At 41.1% G+C, this 12,584-nt stretch overlaps 1 protein-coding gene across 9 annotated transcripts in view; it reads left to right on the top strand.

Moving 5' to 3' along the window:
• The window catches only part of Mvl (solute carrier family member malvolio), a 42,576-nt gene extending 30,285 nt beyond the window's left edge, over positions 1-12,291 (top strand). For 6 of the 9 annotated variants that reach the window (XM_065430215.2, XM_065430422.2, XM_070531726.1 and 3 more), the window contains 4 exons: positions 1-51; positions 134-215; positions 6,199-6,229; positions 8,913-12,291. In XM_065430215.2, coding sequence (XP_065286287.1) covers positions 1-51; positions 134-215; positions 6,199-6,229; position 8,913 — 165 coding nt within the window. In that variant the 3' untranslated portion in view covers positions 8,914-12,291. The remainder of the gene's footprint in view (positions 52-133; positions 216-6,198; positions 6,230-8,912) is intronic. The other 3 variants (XR_010563911.1, XR_010563968.1, XM_070531727.1) reach the window with 3 other exon arrangements.
• Positions 12,292-12,584: the final 293 nt, after the last annotated feature.

Raw genomic sequence — 12,584 nt, 5'->3', positions numbered from 1 at the left:
TTGGCCCGCCTTTTGGTTGTGTTTGGCTGCACGTCACTGCTCCAACTTCCTGTGAGTTGCTACTTTTCATACACATTGTACACACAAAATTTGGAACAGTAATTTGCACACAGTTTTTCTTGCAACTTTTCAGTTGATTGGCCCGCACCTCAGGGAGCGCAGTGACCGAATGCTATTTAATGACTCATCTGAAACAGACGTATCATCATCTCCTGGTAAGCCTTATTTTGTCTACTAGTTCGTAGGTCTGGTTCTCTCAGCTGCTCAACTGTAATATTGTTTGAAAGAGTTTCTTCATTTGTTCATTGATTGAGTTTCTGCATTGTAGGGTTTGTGATCTGCAGTACCGTCAATTTTGGCAATAGACTAGCATTCAAGCAATTGGCATGAAGGTTTTCTTTTTCCTACTAAAAAAATTGTATGCAGATGCAGTCGAACCCATTTATAATGATACCGGTTTTAACAATATATCGGGTATAACAATGAGAAGCTGCTGCACCATTAACTTTTGTATGTTTTCCTTGGTGAAATAACCTGCTTACTACAATGCCCCGATTCCGCATTATCGGTTATAACGATGAAGTTTGGCTGCTGGGTGTCCGAGCCAAACGGCAGTGAAATGCGAAATCCTTGAAAAGAAAAAAAGAAAACGAGAACTTCGAGCCGCTGCATGATGGGCCGCTGCTCCAACAGCCACTGCGCGCTCATTTGCTAGTCATCTTCACATGCCTCTCTCCTGTCGTCCTTCCCCCCCTCCGAACAGGAATGTGCTGTGCGCACAGCTCGGCTGCACCCACAGCTTTACGCCTCCCCACCCTCCGAAACGCGAATGGATCATGGCAACTGCACTACTCTCAGGTTGTTTGCATGTTGCTCGCTGGCTCCTCATTTGGCGCAGTTCTGAAAACAGCTTAATCGCTCATGTTGGTCTTCGTTTGTTTGCATTGAAATCATTCGTGGCCACTCAGTTTCTTGCCACCAAAACACAGGATGGCTGATCTGCCCGCTGATCATTGGCAATGCATGACGTTGCCGGTGAAAAGGAAGTAGATTTGGAAACTAAGTGCTTTTAACCGATGAGGCAATTGTCGTGACCGTGCTTGCATCAGATAGCGATGGCAGCGATTACGTGGTAGGGCAAGTTGCCCAATGATGCGATCGTCGCGAATGTACTTGCAACGGCAGCAATGACGCGGTAGGGCAGGCTACCTCAACATTGTCCTCACAGGAGGCCTAGTAGATGATTTAGTCGTTCTGGGGCTTCGTTTTCGCGAGGAACCTTCCGCTGCACTACGTGGAGCACCTGGATGCCTTGAGAAGGATGTTGGCAAGCTTCATGTAAAGCATGCAAGGCTGAGGAACATAGAGTTTTCTCGTGCAAGCCAGTGAGAAGTATGTGTTGAGATGCTTCTGGTGATTCCACCTCAGCGTTTCTTCTGGATTTCTCGCAATTTTTAAAAGGCCCTTTTTTGGTGCCACCTAAACGATGCCTCCGCAGTACTCGCACATCGCTTGCCACCCATGACACCTCTTTGCAGTTGTTATAGCAGTGCCATTCTTTAATGCCGAGAGAGCCACGGCTTGTTACACGCGATCGGAGTGCCCAGTAAACAGTTAAACGAGTGAACACAATCAGCAGCTAGATGGAGGAAGGTGGTGGGGAGGGGCACTGGCCTCCCCACCATTATACATAGTCTTCTCAACAGCTCTGCCATGACGCTATATTGATTTTTTCATGCAACCCGGTTATAACGATTATCAGTTATAACAATGGAATTTTCGTGGCACCTGAATATTGTTTTAAGTGGGTTCGACTGGGGAAGTTGTTCATTTTGTGCCCTTTATAAACATGGCATAAACAAAGTGCACCATCGAATCAACCCTAACTGCCATTGGAAACAGCGCCATTCTATAGTTATTACAAAGCTATTTATAGCATGAGGAATTCGGTTTGCTGCAAACCACTCTCTTATATAGCCCACTTCTGCGAAGATCATCTTCGACTAAACTAAACAGAAATGCACCATTTCCTGTTCAGTCTGAAGTGCTAATTTAAACAAACTTTGTTATGTGCATTTGAATTTGTCCGTCACCGTACACATCCAAGATCAGACAGTAAAGTAGCCAAGCTTGCTCTTGTATGTTTATGGAGGAAATCAAGCTCTGGTCAGAAAGAAGGTACATTCGTTGAAGGCATAACTTGCGAATTGCAAGAGACGTATGAAAACCTGTGATGACAGCGTTCCATTAGGAATGCAAAACCTGTGACAATCTTGGCAGCACTTGCTTGGAAAAGTACCACCATATTTTTTTTCTGAATCTTCCGTAAGTGCACTACACAGTGTTGTCTGCTTTTAAGCATCCGTTTCGGGCTAGTGTTCTTGTCACTGTATCTTTATAATGCACTGTAGATACATTGATTTTGCTGCATAAAGCCATAATTTTGTGATGTGATATAAAGGGGCATTCACAAATGACTGACACTGCAGCTGCCCACATGGCACTTTCGTACATACTTTGGGTAAGAAAAAAAAAATGCACTGGCACTGGATTTTTAGTTTTTTGCACAACCAATCCTGCTAACGAAATCTGGCTTTGTGCAACTCTTTCTGTGCTGATGGACTAAGGAATACTAGTTGAAAGCAGCACAATTTCGTGAGAGGGCACATGGAAGATTGTTGCCAGCCCTCTAAAGATAGCTATACCACTTCCAAGACTGTTCTTAGGCATGGACAAAGTATATAGCTTTGCAGAACAACTGTAGTTTGAAGGCAGCCATAACATCATTGATCATTAGTTATTTTCACGCATGTTCTCAAGCCTTAATCTCAGACTTCACAGGTGGTGTCCTATTTCCTGGAGTCTTTCTTGTAAATCCGACAAGTCTCTCCAATCACTGTGAACACTTGGAAACACAAGTGATATAGTTATTCTGCCACTCAGGGAGGGCAAGCTGATCTTGTTTGTCGTGCTTGAGTTCTATACATTTTAATTTGTTTTGTGCTCACCTCATGCTGGTTCTCTATGAACTCAATGCTATAACATGTAATATTACTGCTTGCCACTTTGTGGAGGATTACTTCATTTTTGGGATCTGACAGGTTGTCTTTGTCACTTTTTCCTCTATTTACCTGCTGCCATCCAGATACTGTAAGTAGCGAGGAGAAGGTATTGGAGTGCATACCAGTAATGTAAAGGGTTCACATTCTGCACTGATGCCAAATGCGCCGTTCGTTGCTCGATCCTTTCCCTCATTTGAAAGAAGTTGGGGGGGGTGCGGGGGGGGGGCATGAAGGGCGTGGGAGCATGTGGTCACTTTTGAATCTGGTAAATTATATGCATGTGTTAATCAAATTTTTTTTTATATATGTTGCCCACTTTAGCTTCTATTATGAGGTGCTACTGCATTAAAATCTGCATTGGTAATACGTACATGTTCACATTGTTGCATATTGCAGTGTTAATTTTAATAGACCCATGCAATGGAAAATGGGTTTCTGTGACTCTCTTGCAGTTTGCATGAATGGAGTTGTGCAGGGTGCTCTATTTTGAAAAGGAACATCTAGAGAAAGCATTGCATGGCATAAGCACACTACTATAGCTGCTAACACGATGCACTGTGAAAAGTATTTGTGCAGTAGTATTATGACGGAGTACTTTTTTTGTTTAACGACTATTCATATTCATATTTCCTTTTGGACAATAAGGATCATTAATCTTACTGTCCTGCAGCATAGATTCATGCACTGATTTGGTGATTTCAAGCTTTACTTAGTGTTACTGCCTAATTACCACAAGTACTGTTAGTTTGCTAATTGTTCATTTGCAGGCGCAGTTTTCAGTTCTGGATTTGTGTGTTCAATACAGTACAGTCAGTCCACTTATAACACTAGGCATGGTGTGCTGACTACTGAATTTGTACAAAATAGCAGGCTGTAATGTGTATGAGTCTTTGTTTTAGTGATGTATGTTGTGAAGATCAGATGTATAAATATTTTTATCTTTCTTTTTTCTGTTCTTTTTTGCTGTAACATTTCATTGTCTAAACATCCACCGTAATTTGCTTAGCGGCTTCGATGTCGGGCTGCTACGCATGGGGTCGCGGGATCGAATCCCGGCCACAGAGGCCGCGTTTCTATGGGGTGAAATGCGAAAACGCCCGTGTACTTGGATTTAGGTACACATTAATGAACCCCAGGTTGTCCAAATTTTCGGAATCCCCCACTATAGCGTGCCTCATAATCAGATCGTGGTTTCGGCATGTAAAACCCGTAACTTAATGTCTTTTTTAAAATTGTCTAGACGAAATATTTTTTATTGTATAATATATATATATATATATAATTTCAAGATTGAACTATATTCATAGCACTACTGCATCTGTGTTTTTGTATAATGTCTAACATGTGCCATGCCATTTAGATAAATATATTAAAAGGGGCAGAGAGTTCCCCAAGCCACATCTGTGCAACTTTTTCCTCTAACTTCTCTATTTATTTTCTGTGTAATTGTAAACCAATAATGAAAAAGCAAAAAATAATTATTAGCCACTTCAACAACACAAAATTTTGAACTTGATTCGATGCAACATTAAACTTCTAGTAGTGGAACCTTGTTCACTTATTTTACATGTCAGTAGTCTGATTCTGCCTTTGGAGAACCGTTTTCAGGAAAGATTGAAAGTGAAATAAGGCTGCGAAAATTCAAGGAGTAAACAAAGCTAATATTAGATGAAATTGTAATAGATGGCTTGCCAAGTGTACCGTGTCCAAAGCATCGCCATAAGTGTACATGGAGCTCGTTGATTCGATACACATCATTGTCAAGCTTTACCTGCAGCAGTGTCAAGCACAGATTTCAGCTTTCTCTAGTATGCTCAACGCCTAGCATAGTATTCTCTTTAGTTGTTTAATTGCTGAAAGCCAAGCTACTGTCTTCCAGCTCTGCTTGCACCAGCAGATTCTTTCAGTGCAAAAGTATAAAGGTTAATGCATGTCGCCACATGTATTAACTTAGGAAATGCGTTCTTTAACGTTGCTCGTGGCACTGATCAAGCCATATCTAACTGGTAAATCTGCTTGGAAAGCGTTACTGAGTAAGATTACATGCTTTGCTTGCAGGCATTCGATACGAAATTCTAATTTCTGTCATTCAGAACTCGGTCAAAAATCTTTGGCTGTCTATGCAGCACAGTCACATGATGTGCGTCACTGCAGAATGCAAAATGGCTTAGCGTTGGTGATGCCACTCTGTTGAGTGCTTTTTACTCCCATATCAACCAAAGAGTCAGTGGTGTTTATTAATTAACCGGTCACATTGAGCCTCATTGCACCATACCAGTGCTGCCTGAGAGCATTAACTGAGACTCCTTTGACAAACAGGATGGTTAAGCGTGCTGACAGGCTCACATGCTCTGTGTATTTGTCACTGCAAAACATTTCAGTGTCAAATTATTGAAGAGAGTGCTGAAGGGCTGCTCTGCCTTTTTCGTTCTATGTCCTCTTCAATTCTTCATAAAAGCACCATTGCTCCTGTCTGTAGAACATGTGCACTGTAGTTATTGCATGATGCATGCATGATTATGAGTGCATTTGCTGCCGCATTTGTTTTCTGTACAGAACTATTGTGCTGTGCTTATATCTTAATGCAGTTTGCTCTTATAATGTGTTCTCAGCAGTCACAGTATGGTTATGTGCACTGAATAATGTTGTGTGTTGTGACTCATCCTGGGCTGGGAGAATGTAACGATTCTGTTCCAATTCTTTTTTCGTGCTTTGCCAGTGACCTGGGCAGCGCTCCACCTTTGTTATCACCATGATTGGTCGAACACAAGGTGAATGATGAAAAAAATAAATATTTTAATCAAGTAAACGGAATCGTTACATTATACCGACCCAGTCTTGCTCACAGCAGCGACCCTGTAATAGGTACTTACCTTGCGATGATTGCAGCTCATTGGTTGACTCTGGGTTAATTTTTATGTTTGCAGCTACCAGGAGCAGGCTTAGCTGTAATCTTTCTTTAATGCTAGTTAGCAAGGAAAGACTGATGTGCACCAAGCATTAGTTAATGCATACTTCAACCAAATGCTGTGAAATTCCATGGGAGGGAGGGTAGGCTTATGTGCACTGTCCTCTTTCTCTCGCTTGTGCTTGGCTTAATGGTGTGTGTCTCTCCACTTTCTGTTCTATTTACCAGGGGAGCTCATACCAGTTAGTACCCACTTGTGGTTAGTATCAACTCAGTCACTTTCTGTGTTTGTCCACTCAATGGTTCTTCTATTTTCTTTCTCCCTTGCTTCATCACTGCTTTCAGGATGTTTTGAGTTTGAAGCAGTGGCTTCTTAGGGTAGTTAATATTGCGTGGTTAAAATGCACTTGCCTTCTTACACTACCTAATCACGTCTTGAGTAATCAGTACAGAAGGTATTCATGTTTTACTGGCCTTTACGCTAATTCTGACTTTGTCTTGAAACAATTTCTACAATGCAGACACTGGTATTGCATATCTTTAGTTTATAAGAGTTATTTGTTCAATACTTTAAGAGAGCTGTGAATACTGCTACTTGTGGCTGTCCAGTGAGAACAAGTCATTAGTACTTTTGCTGGAAAAAAGGATGAGGAAGGAAGTGAAGTTAGTTGTATGGTGATGTTATAAGCACTAAGCTACTTTGGACAGAGGTAGCCTTTTTTGATCCATTTATCATCAAAAGTGATGATAAATGATAAATCATCAACTGAGATTCTTTTTTTTTTTCAAACCATGCATGTTTTTGTTTATGCAGGCTAATTATGGTGGTTCTGCCTGTTTCACATAAAAAGTCCTGCTTTTAATACAAGCCAAGTTGCATTGATGTACTAAGTTAATCTTGGATGGTGTTGAAGTGCGAGTTAAAATGGAACACTGCTTATTAAGAACATCTTCAACCTTGAAACTTCTCTCAAGATTTTGAAACCTGCTTGTGGAAACCAGTGGACGAGAGAAAAAAAAAAAACAAGAACCAGTACATTGGTATTAACAAACGAACCTCAACTGTAGAAACTCTTTGTTGGCTATACAGTCGACTTCGATTAATTCGATCGTGACGGGACCGACGAAATTGATCAAATTATCCGGCAGGCGAAATTGAAACAAGGTGCAGAAACATATGCCTAAACACACTGCTGATTCATTTGGTAGTATTTGCCCAATAATAAGATGCCTCCTGAATCAAATGTGTATCTGCTTTCCATGTGTCCAAAGTAGAAAACTGACATATAATCCACAGCAAAGCTTATAAGCAAAGCAGTAATCTAATGCTCACCCAATGTGTTGGCAAGAAAATGGACGAGGCTCTAATATGTGTTCTATAATGGTGGCCGGTTTGCTGAAGTCATCTTCACCGCAGTACAGATGCGGTATGCGGTAAAGCATATGGAAGCCGCAGTCACAGTTTTAATTTCATAATCGATTGCACCACACAGGCAATTTTCAGCCAAATTCTCTTGCAAAAAACGACGCCATAGGGGTCAGGCATGTGCATGCTGACTTATCAAGTTGGAATTATCCGGCGAAGGCCAATTTTGGGGTCGAAATAAGAATTTGGGCCCACAGAAATGTGTGGGCGCCATCCAGTACCTTTGGTCGGCGTTGAAGTAACCGAAGTCGAATTAACGGAAGTCTACTATACTAAGTTTAGGTTAGGGTTGCCCGGCAACTAAGATACACATTGCTGTTCAGTAATGCCTTGCAGCGATACCTGCAACCAGGATTTTCTTGAGAAACGCATCTCCTCCCTCCTTGGTGCCTTCAAGGAAATTCCAAGAGTGCCTGGTTATGACATTAACAGAAATTGTTAAGCAGTATTATTGAAATGTGGTGACCATTTCAGACGAGGGCAATGGACACTGCCCCCTGCTTTGCAGAGTTTAGGCATACTGTCAAGCAAAAGAATGTGTACAAACATTGATGTTTAGAAATAATAATTATCAACTGTGATCTCTGGTAACTTAAGACAGTGCACTAACACTTTCCACAAAATTCTGCAATATTGCAAAACGCAGGAACATTATACTTTTAATTTTTTTTGTTTATCAGTACTATCATCCCATGAAATATCATAACAGGAAAGGCATTTTCAGAAGAGTAAATTACATACAAGTTAGATGAAATACAATGTCTACATACATACATACATACATACATACATACATACATACATACATACATACATACATACATACATACATACATACATACATACATACATACATACATACATACACGCACGCACGCACGCATGCATACATGCACGCACGCATGCATGCATACATACATACATACATACATACATACATACATACATACATACATACATACATACATACATACATACGCATGTACACACATACATTTCTTTTTTTTTCTAAACCCTATAGGCCCCATTAGGAGCATTGAGTAAAGCGGGCTTCACTGCAACACAGTTGTACACATGAATACCACATAGATGAGTAGAAATCATAGGGTTGCGAATGATCATGTGGTAATAAACACACACACATTTATATATATATATATATATATATATAACGTGTGTCCTACAATATAAGCAATGGGTAATAAAATACAAAAGCTAACGTAATTGAACGTATAATTGATGTCAAACGTTCAGTGTGAAATTTTAAAGATAAGCTGAATATTTTTCCGCCTGGCATTTTGATTGCCAGTGTGACCTAGTATGTGCAAGAAGCATAGTGCTGTATGGTTTTACTACCAACAGTCACAAACTGCTTGGAAATTCAACATTTTATCAGATCTCATGATCCGTAAACATTTTATGCCCACTGTACGTATTTTGTCGCTTTCTTTTCATGCTTTTATATTCTTCTGATTGTGAAGTGTGCACTTTCATTATTTTATTTTCTCTCTTCCAGAATGATTGCATCCTCTATCGACGAATCCATGAATGGACAAATTAGGTTGTTGAACTTGCATTGAAGAGTGTTGGTGGCGTTTCACCAACAGCCACGAAGTACAGCATTTCCTATGTATACTTTGTGGCGCAAAATACATTTCTAGAAAAGGGACAGAAGAAAGGGAGACAGTGAAGCGCCAAACTACCAACTGTTTAATGACAGGCTGAACAAACGTAAAGAAGAAAATACAACTTCCGCTCATGCGCAGGGAGCCAAGGTGTGGCAGAACAACGTGGTCATGATAACATGCTTTGGATGAAGCACATTTCTGCTGAATATAATACGATAGATGTATCGCTGACACAATCAGACCCTTTCTTTTTAATATAAAAGGCTTCCAACAACTCCCTTGCAGTTTGGTCCCTACTTCTGCCAAGAATCAATACTCTTTCAAAGCATGGCCTACAACAACAGGCTTTACAGTGCGCAGGAAGATGCGCGTTCTCATTCTTGCCGATGCTATTAGCGTGCTCCCTCAGTCTGTCATTAATACAACGTCCCGTTTGCCCGACGTATGACTTGCCGCAATCTAGGGGGATTTCGTAGACCACCCCTTCAACGCAGTCCCTGAAATGTTTGGCGTGCTGCTTCTGGCAGCCCCGCGGCCCCTCGCGTGTGGTCCGGGGGCACAATTGAGCTAACTTGTTGGGAGCTGAAAAGACAACCGGAATGCCATATCTGGTAGCAACCTTCTTGAGGTTATGACTCACACGGTGCACATAAGGTACTACTTCCGGCTTTACTCGCTCCCTTTCCTTCGAGTGCGTTCTCCCATTCGCAGCGGTAGTCTTTAGCTTCTGTAGGAGGGATTCGACCACGGCATTTAAGACAGACTGAGGGTAGCCTGCTTTTTGAAGTCTTTCAAGTTGATGGAAAAAACTCGCCTGCATTACATGCACGCATGACTTGCGCAGAGCCGATTCGAGGCAAAGTAAGGCGATTCCACGCTTCACAGTCTTAGAGTGCGCTGAGTCATATTGGAGCAATTCTTTTTTACCTCGAGGGAGGTACGCACAGCAAACGTGATCACTCTTAAGTGTTAGGTTAAGGTCTAAAAACTGCAACGAACAGTCCTTCGGAAGCTCGTTAGTAAAAGTAAGTCCTTTTGCGTTTGCTTTAAAAAGATCTAGAAGCTGCTCAACCATCTCATGGCATGGCAAGGGGCATCTATTGTCGATAACAACTAAAAAATCGTCAACGTATCTAAAAACTTTAAGAACATTAGGATGAGATGAAGTAAAAACACATTGTAGTGCGTGGTCAAAGTAGGATAAAAAGATGTCACATAAAATGGGTGCTACACGTGAACCAATGCAGATGCCCTCTTTCTGCAAAAATATGCCATGTTCAAAGGTTACAAAGGTGCGGTTGAGATAAGCTTCCAAGAGGGAAACAAAATTCGAAGCCGACATCTCCATTTTAGATACAAAATTAGCTTCGCCACTTTCGTCAATGCACTGTTTAACGGCTTTTAGAAGTTCAGTATGCGGAACCGAGTAAAAAAGGTCATTTACATCAACAGAGAACAGATAGCCTATTTCTTGGCTGTCACGGAAATATTCAAAAACTTCATCCGAGTTTCTAGTCAAGAAAGGGTCATCGAGTTGAAGAAGCCGCAAGGATTTTAACAAAAAACTGCTGACTTGATATTGCCACGTGTCCCGCTCACTAATAATCGTTCGAAACGGGACATCAACCTTATGGGTCTTGGCACTGAAGAAAGCTCGAAGAGAATCTTTCTTACTCTTTCTGATCTGCTTAACTAATCTTTCGCAGCCAATTTCTTCACAGAACGAAGTCATGGTTTTCTTCACTTTTGATAAGCTGACTTTTACAGGCTTAAAATTCTTTTTGATTGCCTCTAATGCTTTTTCGTTAAAGGTTTGCCTAGGAAGAGCTACAAAAGCACCTTCCTTATCGGACTGCATTAGACAGACTTTTACTAACGAGCTTCCGAAGGACTGTTCGTTGCAGTTTTTAGACCTTAACCTAACACTTAAGAGTGATCACGTTTGCTGTGCGTACCTCCCTCGAGGTAAAAAAGAATTGCTCCAATATGACTCAGCGCACTCTAAGACTGTGAAGCGTGGAATCGCCTTACTTTGCCTCGAATCGGCTCTGCGCAAGTCATGCGTGCATGTAATGCAGGCGAGTTTTTTCCATCAACTTGAAAGACTTCAAAAAGCAGGCTACCCTCAGTCTGTCTTAAATGCCGTGGTCGAATCCCTCCTACAGAAGCTAAAGACTACCGCTGCGAATGGGAGAACGCACTCGAAGGAAAGGGAGCGAGTAAAGCCGGAAGTAGTACCTTATGTGCACCGTGTGAGTCATAACCTCAAGAAGGTTGCTACCAGATATGGCATTCCGGTTGTCTTTTCAGCTCCCAACAAGTTAGCTCAATTGTGCCCCCGGACCACACGCGAGGGGCCGCGGGGCTGCCAGAAGCAGCACGCCAAACATTTCAGGGACTGCGTTGAAGGGGTGGTCTACGAAATCCCCCTAGATTGCGGCAAGTCATACGTCGGGCAAACGGGACGTTGTATTAATGACAGACTGAGGGAGCACGCTAATAGCATCGGCAAGAATGAGAACGCGCATCTTCCTGCGCACTGTAAAGCCTGTTGTTGTAGGCCATGCTTTGAAAGAGTATTGATTCTTGGCAGAAGTAGGGACCAAACTGCAAGGGAGTTGTTGGAAGCCTTTTATATTAAAAAGAAAGGGTCTGATTGTGTCAGCGATACATCTATCGTATTATATTCAGCAGAAATGTGCTTCATCCAAAGCATGTTATCATGACCACGTTGTTCTGCCACACCTTGGCTCCCTGCGCATGAGCGGAAGTTGTATTTTCTTCTTTACGTTTGTTCAGCCTGTCATTAAACAGTTGGTAGTTTGGCGCTTCACTGTCTCCCTTTCTTCTGTCCCTTTTCTAGAAATGTATTTTGCGCCACAAAGTATACATAGGAAATCTAAGCACCAACTTGCCCAAGAAGAAGTCCTTTTGGAAGTACAGCATGATTTCATGCTGCCCTTTTTATATGATCTGTGACTTGAATCTATTTGCACAATTTTATTGACGTGACTCAAATCATTGATGCAAGAATATTTATTAGTAGCAGCGTTCCTATGCAACTACAGGAACACTGTGTACAGTCAATATAGTAAACTGTCGTGTTCTCATAATGTGAAAAGGCTATTTTGACAAAAAGTTTGCAATAATATATGGTACTTACTATTTTAGTACAGTTGTTGCTAGTTGGGATGTTTAATAAAGCATGGAATTGTGTAAATGTATTTATTTTTAATAAAGTTATGACGTTGATGTTTTTAAAAAAGATTGTGTGTTTTGTTTACACTTTCCTTGCAGTTATGTACAATTTTGTTTCTTTGTCAATCTATACTTTAATATTTCAATGACCATTTTGATCTCAAAGCACTACATTTTGTCATAATTTGTTATAAGATATTATTGATTCAAATTCAAGTCTAAAATCATGGTAACAAAATGAAGATTTTTCCAATTTATTTGACCTTAACTGTATCACTTTATCTTGCACAAATCCTTCACAACATTGTCTCACCTTGCTTAATGCTCGTTATTCTCCTATTGCAATTTTGAGACATGTTTTT

The sequence above is a fragment of the Dermacentor albipictus genome, chromosome 1 (genome assembly GCF_038994185.2).
Source record: "Dermacentor albipictus isolate Rhodes 1998 colony chromosome 1, USDA_Dalb.pri_finalv2, whole genome shotgun sequence".
NCBI lineage: Eukaryota > Metazoa > Arthropoda > Arachnida > Ixodida > Ixodidae > Dermacentor > Dermacentor albipictus.
The sequence above is the reverse complement of the archived record's forward strand: the minus strand, read 5'-3'. Positions and strand labels throughout refer to the sequence as shown.